At 39.1% G+C, this 15,987-nt stretch overlaps 1 protein-coding gene and 1 long non-coding RNA gene across 2 annotated transcripts; one reads left to right on the forward strand and one right to left on the reverse strand.

The window, feature by feature from the left end:
- Nucleotides 1–7,282: 7,282 nt before the first annotated feature.
- Nucleotides 7,283–15,350, forward strand: LOC113006660 (uncharacterized). Its single transcript, XM_026142743.2, has 8 exons — nt 7,283–7,373; nt 7,564–7,583; nt 9,946–10,137; nt 10,601–10,855; nt 13,211–13,246; nt 13,651–13,680; nt 14,475–14,510; nt 14,834–15,350. Exons 2-8 carry the CDS (start codon nt 7,568–7,570, stop codon nt 14,938–14,940), a joined length of 672 nt encoding a protein of 223 aa, XP_025998528.2. The 5' UTR covers nt 7,283–7,373; nt 7,564–7,567; the 3' UTR covers nt 14,941–15,350.
- LOC145420414 (uncharacterized) lies at nt 11,955–12,373 on the reverse strand. The gene is made up of 2 exons (XR_013901715.1): nt 12,234–12,373; nt 11,955–12,151 (listed from the first exon to the last, which is right to left on the reverse strand). It is a non-coding gene; the product is annotated as an uncharacterized LOC145420414 (long non-coding RNA).
- Nucleotides 15,351–15,987: the final 637 nt, after the last annotated feature.

A 15,987-nucleotide genomic window follows, 5' to 3' on the forward strand; every position in this document is an offset into this window, starting at 1 on the left:
GAGTCTTATCTTATTCCAGGTGACCAGCTATTGAGTTGTAACGAGTCACCTAAAAAAATCATTTCTCAGTGGCTCTTCTGCGACCATTGTGTTCTTCCATTGTACAAGTGTCACGACACGCTCAACATGGTCTGTCGTTACAAAATGTGGAAATGTCAGGGCGCACTATTTGACTATCAGCTCTCATCATTTGATCAAAGGGCGAATTGCATAGTGCCATTATCTTCTGTGTAGCGAATTGCCGGAACCGGCAAGCTGAACGCGGCCCAAACGCCACATGTCCCTATTGGCTGTGTGTGCAGCCCTGCATACTGCCCTATTGAGCTACTAAACTCCAACCAATCAGTTTTGAGATTTAAGGGGTATGCTAGCCGTCAGCTAACCGCAGCCGTTACTCTATGCATTTCCCCCCAATCTTTCATTTCCACCAGTACTATGGGGTATTTGTGAATATCCATGACTGACATGGTCGCCAGCTGGTCTTTGGCCAGGGTGATGGCAGTTTCGAGGTTCACCGGCTAGTGATAGCAGACTCACTTCACTGTCCTGGCCGGTAGCCCCCCCCCCCCACAAATTTCTCTAGCACTACCATTTTCAGCAATCCAGCCTTTCAAAGTGTGGGGCCAGGCTGCAGCCACCTGGTTTAGGCAGAGGACTGGTCTTCCAGCCCCATTTGCCCCATGAAAGTTGCTGTGATGGTCTTCTGGAGAGACTGATGGCAGCCACTTGCAACAACCGGAGGGCACGTTCCTTCCCTGGCCACCAACACACCTTCGCCAAGCGTTGGAAAACTTCCAGGAAAAGCTTGCTGTTGATTTAAGTCAAAATATATTTGCTGATGTTGAGTGTGTGGATATTCAGAAGGACACCCATTCCATAATACATCATTTCCATAAGTGTAAAATCACCAATTATGTTGTCATTAATGTCCAAAAACAACTTGGAGTTTATCACAGATGCGCTTACTTAGAGAAACAATGTGAAGTCTGCTGGACACTGCTCAGAAACCTGATTGTTACAAAATGTTCCCTGGAATGGGAAGCTTTAAATATTACCCTCCTTCTTTGCCTAAAACAAAAGGCCCAGATGATGAAAATGTGTGATTTCTGCTACTTTTGTCAAATGTTGAAACTGAAAAGTAATGTGCTTTGAGATGATGCCATTGATGAAAATGAGATTTGGTTTAAATGAACTGAAATCAGTAGTGTGATCTCCAGTCTTGATATAAGGAATGAGAGAACTGACAGCTGTTATTTTAATCTGCCTGTTTAAGTTGTTTTAACTCATTTAAATCATAAAGTAATGTGGTAACATCTGGACTGACGAGTTTACTGTCAGCATTTTAATCGCTAGTTTAAAGGCTGTAGGCTGCAGCCATTGCTCTAACACTGTATAAATGTAACAGGCCTCAGTGCTGGTTCTAATAGTCTGAGCTGCTTCCAGCTTTATTTGTGAAGAGCACAGCAGCTTACAAAATCACGTAGCTAGCTCGTACAGCTGCCACGTAAAAAAATTCATAAGCTAAGATGACCTTAAAATAACGGGGCTACGTGCGGTGATGTTAGCGTTAGCCATGTTAGCACGTTACCTTCAACAGGTGGTCAGACTGCATAAACAGGCACTCAGTCAGAGGCACTCAGTCAGAGGTTGACCTTCTCATGACACAAGTCATGAGAAGGTCAACTTGATGCCTTCAACCTTGCATGAAATCCCTGCAATTTCCCTGCAAAGTCTTTGATGAGAATCGTTACTGTTTGCTCTGATTTTTTTCTGGCCTGGTTCACTGGTCAGGTCACACAGTAAGAGCCAGTTTTATCATTTCTATTTATGGTAATGCCTCCAACTAGCACAGCTATAGTCTTTAAATGAAACATGTTATTCTATTAGTGTTGCTGTATCCATGTGATTTATGTGAATAAGTTCAAAACTTTACATATACTGAAATTGATTAACTCATTTCATGATCTGTGACTGAGTTGTAAAATATGGCAGATGATTTAGTCCTCTATTGTCTTTATTTAGACTTATCTATCTTTGACGTGTGAAAAATATTCCAAGCTTGTAAGGATGACTGCACAATCTTTATCTTACAATGTTACCAAATATTTTCCAAAATCAGTTTTAAAGACAAAGTGCGGTAGCATAAGACATGGGTGGTCTTTGCTAATATTTAATGAACTATTTAGTGTAAAAAAAATAGCAGAATTTATTTGCCTCTCTGTATAACATGCTTCAACGCTTTTACTTGTTTAGATCTATTGGATGATATATTGATTTTACTGCTTTCCAGAGTTACCACTGAAAAGTTGTCGGGTTTATGGAGATTGATCTGAAAAGAACAAAAACATGTTGAGTGGCAGCTGACTGTGGTTAATTGTTGATGTCAGAAGACTTACAGTAATCAGATTCTATCATTTCAAATAAAATTCCTAATATGGATAACACTGGAGGGTAATAATGCTGTTTCTATCACTCAACAATTCATTATGTACCATTCTAAATACCAGCCTATTATCTAGTGTCCATTCTCTCCTTACTGTAGTAGTTGTTGGAGAGACAGTCCAATATGTTGGCTGGTGGTTTTTGCATTTGATAGTGTCAACTTAAGTACACCATTACTGTTTCCATAGGAATTAACACTTTGAAGCCTAAATCATGAAATAATTGCCAGAAAAACCTTTAAAAAAAAAGTCTTTATTTAACCTTCTTTTCTTTATTGTTTTTGTAATTATTTAGAAAATAAATTACATTCCAATTTCCATATATGACATTTAATTTGTGTCATATCTGCCTATTTGCTTGTTTTTTTTAAATTTGTTTATTTAGGTTTATTTAGGTTTTTCAGGGGGGGAAATTCACATTGATGATGTTGAAGTCCCAAAAACTGGCAAAAAACTGTATGTATCAAATGTTGTACACTAGGCGTTAAAGGGTTAAAAGGGCACAGGACTTACTGGAGTACTTCTGCTGCTCATTCCTGTGCAATATCCCATCTGACCTCCCGTCATATTTCTTTTCAAGATTTTCTTATTTAATCACTAGTGTACATATATTAATATTTATAGATACATATATATTTAGTCATCTTTTCTCTTTTACCATGTCTCTCTAATATTTTGCTCCTTACCATTTTTCTATTTTCTTTATTATTTTATTTTATTTTATTATATTTTCTCCTACTGTACCATGCTGCTGAGTGACTGCTGCTCGTCAAACACATTTCATTGCAATGTTGACCCTGTGCTAACTTGCATATGACAAATAAAATCTGAAAGCTGAAACTGAAAACTGAAAACTGGAGTACTATGAAAACGTCCTTTTTCAAATGACTGCATAGTTAAATAATGCTGCTGTTTCAGTTAGGTTGCTAAAGGCTGTGAAGTAGACATCAGAATGTTGTTAGCCGTGTTTTAAAATACGCTCTTTTCTAAGCTAACTTCATGTTCAGCTGAAATCTTCTTGGTTTCCAACAGTGTTTGGGCGTTTCAGCAGTGTGTGTGTGTGGGAATTTCAGTAGTGTGTATTAGAAAGTTTCAGTAATGTTTGTTTGAGTTTCAGTGGTGTGTTTGTGAAAGTTTCAGCAATATTTGTCAGATAGTTTCACAAGTGCAAGCACTTCCGTAATAATGTCCCTAGCACCGCCTCACACTCTAGCGGTATTTCCTCTTTATTCATCTAAAGCGGAACTCTGAACAAGTGCAACAGCTACTGGGAGAGAAGTGGTGCAGCAAAGAGGCGCTGAGAGGAGGAAAAGGAAAGCATCAGGCACAAACAGACAGTGAGGGAGAGAAAGCGAGGAAGGAAAGGTCTGTGTGTGTTTGTGTGTGCTGGTGTGCGTGTGTGTGTGTGTGTGTGTGTGTGTGTGTGTGTGAGGACACTTACATTTAACATAGTTTCATGCTTATAGGAAGTGAAATTCTCTGTAAACCACAGAGATGACTGTGTAAAGAAAACCCGGACCAGCCTATTGGGCACCAACAACCATGCCACATTCAAAGTCGCCTTTCTCCACCATCCTGATTAGCTTAGGTCATCTTCACCATGTCGACCTGACTAAATGCACTGACTTGTTGTAATGTGATTGGTTGTTAATAATAGTATATTTAATAGTGCTTCTTTTGTGGCAATCATATCAAGAAATAACGTTTCCAAATCTCAGTAACTGTCTGCTGATTTGCTTTGCTACATCAGACTAATGCAGGTAATACATCTCTAAGATATTTTTTAGTATTCTTGGCCAGGAAAAGCTTATACAAAGCAACTGTGGCTATGAGGAATTTGCGATGCATATCAGCACACATTGCGTTTTGTTATTGTATTAAATTTTGTTATATTATTCTGATTAAAGGTTCCTTTTGGTTTATCCTTTCTCAGGGACATGGAAAAGCAAAAAGGTAAGAAAAAAGGTTAATATTATTAAGGAGAACAAGCTGCACTTGGCAATTACGATAGAGAACATTTCTAACTGCTTTTTTTTTTAATCTTATGATTAACTGAGTGTGCAGATAATTGTGATTGGAGTTTCCCCCTTATTTCAATAACTTTGAGCTACACAGGTCACACTGATGATGTAGAACTTTTAAAAACTCACATTTATAATATGGTACACTTGGTGTTACAGGATAAAAAGGAAGTAACTATAGAGGCCAAACCCTGGCTTCTGGTGAACTGGATATGTGATCACTTGTAGTATAGAGATTGCTGACAGTCTCTGTGAAATCCATTGCTCAAGCTCCATTCAGGGTGCTCTAGTGACCAGTCAGTGACCCCACTGGCAACTAGAAGGTACTGGGGTGTGCGTGTCACTGACTGGTCTCTAGGCCAAAAGTCTAATGTAATTAACACATCTAATAAGCTAAACACAAAATATATAATGTATAATATCGCTCATTGTGTGTAAGATGTGTGGCTTCACACTTGTCTTCTTCTCCTTTTTAATTTATCTTTAGTGTTGTGGAAAAGATTCTTTGTCATCTCGGCTAGAAAAACAAGTGGAGCTCATCATTCTTTTATTAAAAGGCTTAAAAGTATCGATCAAATGGAAGTGACCTCCGCAGAAAAATCTGACTACCTTCTGATTTTCTGTCCTGTTAATTCACAAGTTGGAGCAGACATTGCAGAGGCCCTGGACAAGATTCCCCGTAAGAAGTCCTTATTCACTAGTTTTTCAACTGCCATCAGAATTCTAGAGAACCTATTCAAAATAATTATATGAAGGTTTTGAAAAATATCATAGCAAAAAATAGAGCATTCTATCTGCATGTGACAGGTATAACATTAGGTGCCCACTTCCTTTGTATTCACATTTGTCAAAAGACATGCACTGTTTTTTTGTAATTAGAAAGCGAATGAATGGACAGTCTTCATGTATTAAATCAAACTTGCTCACTTTTCCATAAAATCTTAAGATCATGATCAGAGTAACTATAAAAAACAACAACATAGGAAAACTATTCCTGCAGTATGTATCAGTTAATGTGAGCAGACTAATGTCACTAATGTACTGTGGTTCATTCAGTCAATGCTGCTGGTATATGTGAAAAAACCTGTGATGAACATTCATGTAGTTCTTCTTTCTTCTTCATTTAACGTGCAGGCCAAGACCAAAAAATCTTGTTTCTGAATCATTTGATCCTGTTGTCTCTCTGCCTACAGGTGGTAAACCTGTAATTCTGGTGGTGATGCATCACACCTCCAATCTTGAGCATGTTGTAGCTGAAAGCTGGAGACAGGTGAAGAACGAGAATGTCCACCTCACTGTGGATTGTCTGGTTTATAAGGGAAAACTGCTTGATTGCAGCTTCAATGATATCATGTGGTGTAACATTGGGAAGTTTTTCAGAGTTTCCATTCACCAGGTAATTTCTATACATACAGTCATGCTTGGTACTATTAATAACAAGCAAACAAACAACCCCACCCTCAATGTAAACCCAAACATGATTATAACTCTTTGTTTTATTCTTTAGCTCATTCAGACTTCTAAGTGGCGAAAATGCAGTTGTAAGTATAACTGTAATGCTTTTGTATATTTCATCAAAGATTGCTTTTGTCGCTTTCCACATAATAAAGTTGTACGGACATTGGCATTAATATTCAGTAACTAATTTCAAACTTATAAATGTTTAACTTATAAATAACAAGCTCTTTTCTCCCCGTAGGTTACACTGACCCTCTGATACTGGGTGTAGGTTTTATAATGTGTATTATGATAGTGGCAACTGTGACTATGGAAGTAGTGCGAAGGATGATTTAGATGTTACTGAGCTGAATGTTTTTTTTTTTATTATCTGGATCATAAAAAAAGGAAAATGATATAATGATAAGAGATCTGCAACCTTATGCACAGGGCTACATGTTCATTGAAAAAATGTGTTGTGAGTTTGACAGTGAGATCTGAGATCCTAAAATGTTCTAAAAGAATAACTTGCTGCTCTTGTCCAATACTTGTGTGAAAGAAATCCTCTCTGAAGAGATGGTCGTGTAAAGTTTGTATCCAATGTTTCAGCCAAAGGTGCTATGAGATTAAAGTTTTTTAAAGTTCAACATGTGGCTATATTTCCGGTTCACAGTCTCTTTTTGCTTCTTCTTAAGCAAAGCATTTCCCCTGTGTATGGCTGTATGATATAATGTTCTGGTTAAGATTTAGGTTTTAGTTGAACAGATTAGTAAGTTTTAAATAACAGCTCAGAAAGTAAGGATGCTGTTTTGTGCAATTTTATTAATTATATTTAAATTATCTGTGATGAATACAAATCAATTGTATATAGTATTTTATTTTATTGTGTACAGTATCTTATTCTTATTCTTATCATCTTATCTTATTTCAGTGTTTTGTTTTGTTTTCAAATTTTTGCTATGTAACTTTACACTGTCCACTTTCTGCTGTAACAAATCAAATTGCCCACGTGTTGGACTAATAAAGGTTATCTTATCTATATTATCATATCTTATGATGCATAGTCATCAGATTTAAACACAACTGGACCAGCATGTTTTACAGTTTTCCCTGCCACAACAATCAAAACACCAAAGGAGGGGATCTATTTTTGATAGCATATTTTTGAAGCATGAATTTCCTCTTTCCAAACACTTGGAAAATAATGGCAAGGGACAATAAAACAGTTTATATTGCTTTTCCTTTAAATTCTCACCTGACCCATTTCTTTATTCCACAGTTTTACACTCTGTTAACCCACTTCCCCTACTGCTGTGTTCTGATCTTATTTTTTTCAAACACTGAAAGAGTTAATGTTCCTGTTTGGGCAGTTACTTTAAAATCGAAAATGAAAGTGCTTCACAAACAGGGAAGGACGTCACTCCCTTTTCAGTGTTCGAAGGATATACCAGAGACTGTATACTCAAGCTATTGTGTAAGTGAATTTCTCAAAATCTTTCCATGTGAAGCTGTGAACTTCACAGCTCTAGCAGGCCCAGACATATACATATTCTCTAGGCTAATGTTAGCCTAGCTTTTTAAAAAGTGAACAGAAAGTGAAACTGCTGACCATGATTATTCATTGTTGTTTTGACTAAAAGCTCCTTTCTCTTCTCCCTCCTCAGAGACATGGTACAAAGACATGGTGAGAAAATATGGTGCTTTTGAATTTTTAAGTTTTATCTGTTCCTGAAGGCTCTGGACGTTGTAGGGCTGTCCTGGTTGACACGCCTCTGCAATGTTGCGTGGAGATCAGGGGCAGTACCTGTGGACTGGCAGACCGGGGTGGTGGTCCCCATCTTTAAGAAGGGGGACCGGAGGGTGTGTTCCAACTACAGGGGGATCACACTCCTCAGCCTCCCTGGGAAAGTCTATGCCAGGGTGCTGGAAAGGAGAGTTCGTCCGCTAGTCGAACCTCGGATACAGGAGGAACAATGCGGTTTTCGTCCTGGTCGCGGAACACTGGACCAGCTCTTTATCCTCTCGAGGATACTTGAGGGTGCATGGGAGTTTGCCCAACCAGTCTACATGTGTTTTGTGGACTTGGAGAAGGCATTCGACCGTGTCCCTCGGGGTGTCCTGTGGGAGGTGTTGCGGGAGTATGGGGTGTCTGGCCCATTGCTACGGGCCATTCGATCCCTATACAACCGTTGCAAGAGCTTGGTTCGCATTGCCGGCAATAAGTCGGACTCGTTCCCGGTGGGTGATGGGCTCCGCCAGGGCTGCCCTTTATCTCCGGTTCTGTTCATAATTTTTATGGACAGGATTTCTAGGCGCAGCCAAGTGGCGGAGGGCTTTCGCTTTGGTGGCCTCAGAATCTCATCTCTGATTTTTGCAGATGATGTGGTTCTGTTGGCTTCATCGGGTGAGGGCCTCCAGCTCGCACTGGAACGGTTCGCAGCCGAGTGTGAAGCAGCGGGAATGAGGATCAGCACCTCCAAATCTGAGGCCATGGTTCTCAGCCGGAAAAGGGTGGAGTGCCCACTCCGGGTCGGGGATGAGTTCCTGCCCCAAGTGGAGGAGTTCAAGTATCTCGGGGTCTTGTTCGCGAGTGATGGGAGAAGGGAGCCGGAGATCGACAGACGGATTGGGGCTGCAGCTGCAGTAATGCGGACGCTGCACCGGTCCGTCGTGGTGAAGAGGGAGCTGAGTGTAAAAGTGAAGCTCTCAATTTACCAGTCGATCTACGTCCCTACCCTCACCTATGGCCACGAGCTGTGGGTAGTGACCGAAAGAACGAAATCGCGGATACAAGCGGCAGAAATGAGCTTCCTCCGAAGGGTGGCTGGCCTCTCCCTTAGAGATAGGGTGAGAAGTTCGGCCATCCGGGAGGGGCTCAGAGTAGAGCAGCTGCTGCTCCACATCGAAAGGAGCCAGCTGAGGTGGTTCGGGCATCTGACAAGGATGCCCCCTGGGCGCCTCCTGGGTGAGGTGTTCCAGGCATGTCCCACCGGGAGGAGGCCCCGGGGCAGACCCAGGACACGCTGGAGAGATTATATCTCTCGGCTGGCCTGGGAACGCCTTGGTGTTCCCCCGGATAAGCTGGAGGAGGTGGCTGGGGAGAGGGAGGTCTGGGCCTCTTTGCTTAGGCTGCTGCCCCCGCGACCCGGCCTCGGATAAAGCGGATGAAGATGGATGGATGGATGGAAGTTTTATCTCCAAAAGTTGATTCTGTTCATCTGGACGTAGCGTTTTCAGTGGGAGAAACGTTTCCCCTCACTGAAAACGCTACGTCCAGATGAACAGAAATAACTTTTGGAGATTTACTTACCTGGATGATTGAGCATACATCAAGACTTTTTAAGTTTTACTTTTCAAAACTAAAGTTGTCAGATATTTCACTATTAAAGACAATAAGCTTTATTTAATAATTACACTTGAAAGGATATACAATTGCAAGCATTATTTTAGCCACAGCAGGTGGTCTGGGGGAGGCTTCAGTTTGCAGCTAAACAAGGAATTAATGGAAACCAACGATACTCACAGTAAATTCTAATGGTGGTATAAAAAAAACTAGAATTATCCCACTTTAATTTTAAATTTTGATTTTCACTATGGCCAGCACTGTGGCACACTCTGGAACTGTTGCCTCACAGCAAGAAGGTCCTGAGTTTGATTCCTGGCTGGGGTCTTTCTCCCCGTGTTTGCGTGGGTTCTCTCTCAGTACGCCACCTTCCTCCCACAGTCCAAAGGCATGCAGTTAGTCGGGATACGTTAATCGGTAACTCTAAGTTGCCTATAGGTGTGAGTGCAGATGGTTGCCTGTCTCTACATGTTAGCCCTGCGACACACTGGGGATCTGTCCAGGGTGTACCCTGCCCTTTGCCCTGCTCTTTGACAGGGAAGACAGGAATATAGATGCATGAATTCAATCTGGTTCTTCTTTAAAATATCTGGATTTAGATTAGCACTGTTAAGCACTGTTTATATGGTTGATAGACATTAACTCATTAAAAATTATGTCACATCTGAACAAGGATCCAATTTTTCTTTTTGTTTCACTTTAGAGTCATGGAAAAAATTCTTTGTGTGGGAAGCAGGAAAAACAAATGGGGCCCATTTTCCAGTTGTTCAAATACTCAAAAGTATTGGACAAACAGACGTGACCTCTGCAACGGAATGTGACTATCTTCTAGTCTTCTGTCCTGTCGTTTCCCGAGTTGGAACAGACATCGGCGAGGCCCTGCACAACATAACTCGTAAGAAATGTTAAATAACTAAATGCTAAATAATACATGCATGCATGACACATTGAGTTTTGATTGAAGTTATTGCTGTAGGGTGAAGATGAAAGTGGAATTTGTATACACTCATTGTAGATGTGAATATCATGGTAATTTACAGGATGCAAGTTTAATAACTTAAAAAACAACAATAGCAATTTGCCATGTGTTGTTTGTTTAGCACATTAATTTGTGCTAATTTTTGAACTACTAATTTGTCCTACTTTTGATATGTTGTTTTGGATATCATTACTCCTTTTAGTGATTTTAGTGATTATGGCCTCATGCTACGTTCACTTAGAATATTTGGCCTGTAAAGTGGGAAATAAATATAAAATACAAAATTGGAAGTAAACAGAAAGGCTACATTTAACATGCAGGCAAAAAGCCCAAACTCTTGTTTCTGAATCATTTGATCCTGTTGTCTCTTCACTTACAGCTGGCAAACCAGTAATACTGGTGGTGATGCATCACACCTTTGATCCTCACCATGTTGTAGCTGAAAGCTGGAGGCAGGTGAACAACCCAAATGTCCACCTAACTGTGGACTGTCTGTTTTTTGAAGGCCACCTCCTCAGTTGTAACCTCAATGATACCATGTCGGGTGACATCAAAAAATTTTTTGGTTCTGAATTCCCAGTTCCAGTCTTAATTCACAACCTGATCTCTTTGTGGCAACACATCCCACGTTTCTGTAAGTATGATATAATACCTTCATCTATCTGATTTATCTGAATATTCATCTTTGTGTTTTATTGATGACCACCAAATTTAAAGTTCCTTATTTCTCATGGTATGGTCACATTTATTTAAAAAAAACAACCCTCCAATATTTTCTGGCACACAGTGTTGGGAAGGTTACTTTTAATATGTATTCCACTACAGATTACCGAGTACATGCCCCAAAACGTATTTTGTAACGTATTCTGTTACTTTGCTCAATGAGAGTAATGTATTCTGATTACTATTTATTGCTATTACTGAAGGTTACTCGCCATGCCAATACCAACTAGACTGTTAAATCTTAATGTAAAATGAGTAACAGTAGGGTGGACATTAGGTAAGGCTGCACTTTTTGCAGCGATCTCGTATAGAAAACAGATTAACAGGAAAACAGGTCCGCGGCTCCAAACTGTAGTAAAGGTATCTCTGGCTAATACGTTGGGTTCCGTGTCGGGTTCGTAACCGAAAACTAGCTTTACTTTGTTGTCTGGATCAACTTTGCTAGCGAGAGACAGAGAGATGCATTGAAAGGCTGCTCCAACGGAACTTATTGTTTCGGAGGAAAACCAACACAGTCGAGTCTTAATAGCTTACTTACAACTAACTTAGTCCTTGCTCTTCCACGTCAGTACTGAGACCTTGAAAACAACCATAGTGATGGAAGAGACACACCCGTGGGAGAGATTCATACATTTTTATTTTGAGATTGACCTAAACTATGAACACATTAAATCAGTGCTTTGCAGTAAACACAGTTTTTATATAAGTGAGAGACATCTGAAGAGGTGACACACTCACCGCAAGGCATACTCTGACGTGGAGAAAAACGTTTTGTCGCCATCTCCCAATAGTATATCTTTTTTTCCATTTTTTTTCAATGTCTCTTGCAGTGCTCTGTGCAAAATAAACACCAAACTGAAAAACATTCACCAAGCTGAATCCAAGTCAGAAAAGAAAAACATGTAGGGTATTTAGTGGCCTGAAATGTATTAATCCATAAAGCCTAACTAGTCAAAACTCCTTTGTGTGTCTGTTAGGGGTTCCGAAAGAGACTCAGGCGCAGGCCAGGGTTTCCTTTAAAGCGAAGAACAGTGCGTTTATTTACAGTGAACACAATCACCAAGTGGCTATGTACAATGTGCAGGGGAAACGGGTCCGGGTCGCCAGGGTCCGTGGGAAACAGGGTTAGGGGAAAAGGTGCTCCACACTTTCTGTACAAAAAGCTCCTCCTCAGTCACTCCTCTCAGAATCCGGTTCCAAAAACGATCTAAACACAAAAGGTCGGGTTAGCGGGATAATAACAAAGGGCTTTCAAGATACAGGTTGGCAGATACACAAGTTTGACTGACGCTGATAGTTCAACGATCCAGCGAAGACTAGTGCAGACTCGCCATCTAAGTAGTGCAGTAATCAGCTGGGATCAGCAGCCGGTGTGGTGATGAGCAGGTGTGTGGGCCAGCAGCGGGAGCCCGCAGTGAGCATCGCCGTGGCGAGAGAGAGAGAGAGTGAGAGAGAGAGGGCGAGAGAGCAAACAAACCACAAACATATTGCCCAATAGAGGATTGACCAGCAGGGCACAGGGACCATGACAGTGTCTTCGTATTGAAAGATGATTCTGGTCATTTCCAATGGTTTGTATCATAAATGAGCTACGTTAATGAAAATCTAAGTAATGTCTAGCCATGGCGTAATTAAAAGTACCTATGCATAAGGCATATCAGTTGTGTTTGAGTAGTAAAAGATACTGTACAAATTAATGCTCTCTTTTTCCCCTATTTGAGGTTTAGGTAGCTTCATCTGAAAAATATTTGGACTTTGCAAGTATGACTGTACTAGTTTTTGCTTATTTTTTAGTTGTTTCCTAAAACATCATTTGTTGGTGTTTTAGGTTAATATATTGTAAAGGTACAGCTTTTAGATATATCCCAATGTGTTCTAACTCACAACCTAACCAGAAAGCCCTTTTAAGCCCATGCTTCCATCCCATTCAAGTTGTTGCCGACTGCATCGAGCTGACGTGCAGTAACATTTCTTGGAATATGCACATCAGGTTATGTGGAAGGTGACGGCACAGGGTTAAAAGGCCATTCTGGTAACATCGCTAGTTACAATGTAAATTTCCTGCAGAAGTCTAGATCATACATAAGTTAGCATGGTAGTATAAGGTCTAGATGTTGTTCTGCTTTTCCACGAGTTTTTGGTTGTGATCACTTTGGTTTCTCCCTCTAAATAACGTGTTTATTCAATGATGAAAAAAAAGTAAAAGAAAAGCGTATATGACTATGATCAAAGATTTATTTAATGAGCACAATTTTGTTTAATTCAGTTTTAGGTTTCTTCATCTGGAAAATATTTGGACTTTGTAAGTATGACTGTATTTTTTTTTATCTTATTTTCATTTTTAGCATATTTCATACTAAAACATTAAAAATATAAATAAGTAATTTTATGTTCTAATATACAGTGTTAAGAGCAAATATCTCTTGTTGTGTTCTATAAGATTGTAATATAGATAATGCTCAATATTTCTGTTGCATCCACTGGGTTGAAATAAAATAAAAACAAAACAAATGAGCAAAAAGAAAAAAAAAACCCAAAAATGACAATGGTATAATTATCTTACAAGATGTGTTTCAGTAGCAAAATATACCAGACAACTTATTGCTCTGTTTTTATTTGTTTAGGTAGCCCTGCCTGAAACATATTTGAACTTTGTAAGTATTAACTGTGTTAGCATTACCTTAACATCATTTTATTGTGTTTTAGGTTGCTCCAGTATCTGGAATATATTCGTGTGTAAGTATAATTATTGATAATTTTTATCCTTATTCATGTCTTCATCTTTTATCTCCATAAAGCTACAGTTTTTAGAACAAATATCCCAATGTGTCCTAAGTCACAGCATAACCGGAAAGCCTGTATGCTGCAACTTTCCACACCATTTAAGTCACTGCCAACTGCATCAACCTGAAGTGTAGTAACATTTTTGCGGATGTGCACATCAGGTTGTGTGGAAGGTGACGGCACTGAATTAAAACGACTTTCCAGTTGCAATGTAAATTCCTGTACAAGTCTAATTCACACATAAGCTAGCATGGTAGAATAGAATTTCTTGATGTATGCTCAACCATCCTGGTAAGTAAATCCCAAAAGGTTGATTCCCCAACCTTATAAACAGCACATTTGCAGTCATTGTTTGAATGTACTGTTTATAAAGTTGGGGAAACCAGCAGTGAGCTGAGACTGAAGAAGTCACTTGGATGGGTGATGAAATGTTTTTCCCACTGAAAATGATATGTCTAGATGAACAGAATCAACCTTCTGGGGTAGAATAACATCTAGATCTTGGTATTTCACCAAAATAAAAAGAATTTTTTTTTGATTACTTTGGTTTCTCCCTCTAAATAATGAGGTTATTTAATATTGTACTAGTGTTTATATCTATTTTGTTCATGAATTGATAAAAAAGAGATAAAGGAAAGCATACATGACTATGCCTAAAGCTTTATTTACCTCCTACATTCTGTCACTTGTGTGTGAGTGGTAAAAATAACAGACGAGTTACTCTTCTGTTTTCATTTTACTTTTAGGTTTAGGTAGCCCCATCTGGAAAAAAATCAGACCTTGTAAGTATCACTGTATAAGTTTTAGCTTTGTTGGTGGTGTATCCTAAAACATATAATAACATGTTCTGTAGAAATCACTCAGCCTGTTTACAATGTAATCAGAATGTAGTGATGAGCAAGCACAAATGTCACTCTACTCAGAACTAGTCTTACAGGTCACTTGAGTCAGTTACACACTTGTAAAAGTACTTAGTACTTTCAGTTTTCAGAAACCAGCTACTGCAGACATATGGCTGATTTATGTGTCTCAGAAACTCTCTCTACCATAACTATGGTCCGCTGTGGCTTATTGCTCTTTTTGTCTTTATTTTTCTTAATTTTAGGCTTGAATCCTCTGGTACAGATTGCTGGATTGATTGTTCCTTTGCTGATGGCAGTTGTGACATCATTCAGCTCCAAAATATGGAAGAGAAATAAAAGTGGGAAATGAGGACTGCAAAACAAAATCCAAAAGCAATAATTTAACAATATCACAGTACGTTTTCTTGATACTGTATATAAAACAAAATATATGTAATATATCATGCCTTTGTAATCATTAAAGACGTGTTAGTTATGTATTATAGTTATGAAAGCTGGTATAGATGTTTTAGGGATGAATCTTTTGATCATTGGTACTGTAGCATGCTAAAGATGAAATGTTGCTTTACTCACATGTCCAGATGTCAAGTCAAGACTGAAAAGTGAGCTTTAAGAAAACAAAACCATTTCTTTCCCAGTTATTGCAGACATGCTTATGTATTTTAAAATAACGAATTTATTGAGTGGATATCTTGGTGTCATTTGTGGCTTTTGTTCATACTGAATTAAAAGACATTCTTTATTAAGTGACATTAAAAACTGTTTCTGATTTAACAAATTTCAACAAGTAGATATAGTTCAAGTTTACAGGTTTTTGTGCTTCTTTTCAGTTCATTAATTCTTTCTCTAGAATTCTATTTTCGCTTAAACTCTTGAATTAATATTTACACACTCATTGTGTGGAACACAATAAAACCAGAGACTGTCATTTAAGGAGTTGCCCCGCCCCCGACCGTTTTTTTTTTAAAAATAAATATTGAGGCGTGAACTTAAAGGAGCATATTAGTGTGTGGTTCAACTTTATGCAATTTAACTTTCTGAAAAGAAAGAAAACAAGAGCCATATTAAGAGCTCTTTTAATGTCCACGTCGGTTCTCAGTCATACAGGCCATGGTAATCTAAGGAGCTTGGAAAGAAAAGAGACTTCTTTAAGTTTCTTGATGATGTTTCACCTCTCATTCGAGAAGCTTCTTCAGGTCTAAAACCAAAGACGTTCCTCGAAATCCCTGCTGATAATGACCCACATGATAATTTGGAGTAAAGGTTAACACCTCATTCTTTATCATTGTTCAGTGACATTGAGGAGTCAAAAGGTAAGAAAAGCGGTTACAATAATAATTTGTAATCACTATTCATACCTGACAGATTCATACAGTAGACAGACAGAGGTAGCAAC

Source organism: Astatotilapia calliptera, chromosome 15 (assembly GCF_964374335.1).
Source record: "Astatotilapia calliptera chromosome 15, fAstCal68.1, whole genome shotgun sequence".
Taxonomy (NCBI): domain Eukaryota; kingdom Metazoa; phylum Chordata; class Actinopteri; order Cichliformes; family Cichlidae; genus Astatotilapia; species Astatotilapia calliptera.

Excerpts from the sequence above, each read along its gene's own strand:
- LOC113006660 (XM_026142743.2), top strand. Across the intron at positions 10,856-13,210 it reads GCAACACATCCCACGTTTCT|TTTTAGGTTTCTTCATCTGG; the intron begins GTAAGTATGATA and ends TGTTTAATTCAG. Across the intron at positions 13,681-14,474 it reads TATCTGGAATATATTCGTGT|GTTTAGGTAGCCCCATCTGG; the intron begins GTAAGTATAATT and ends TTTTACTTTTAG.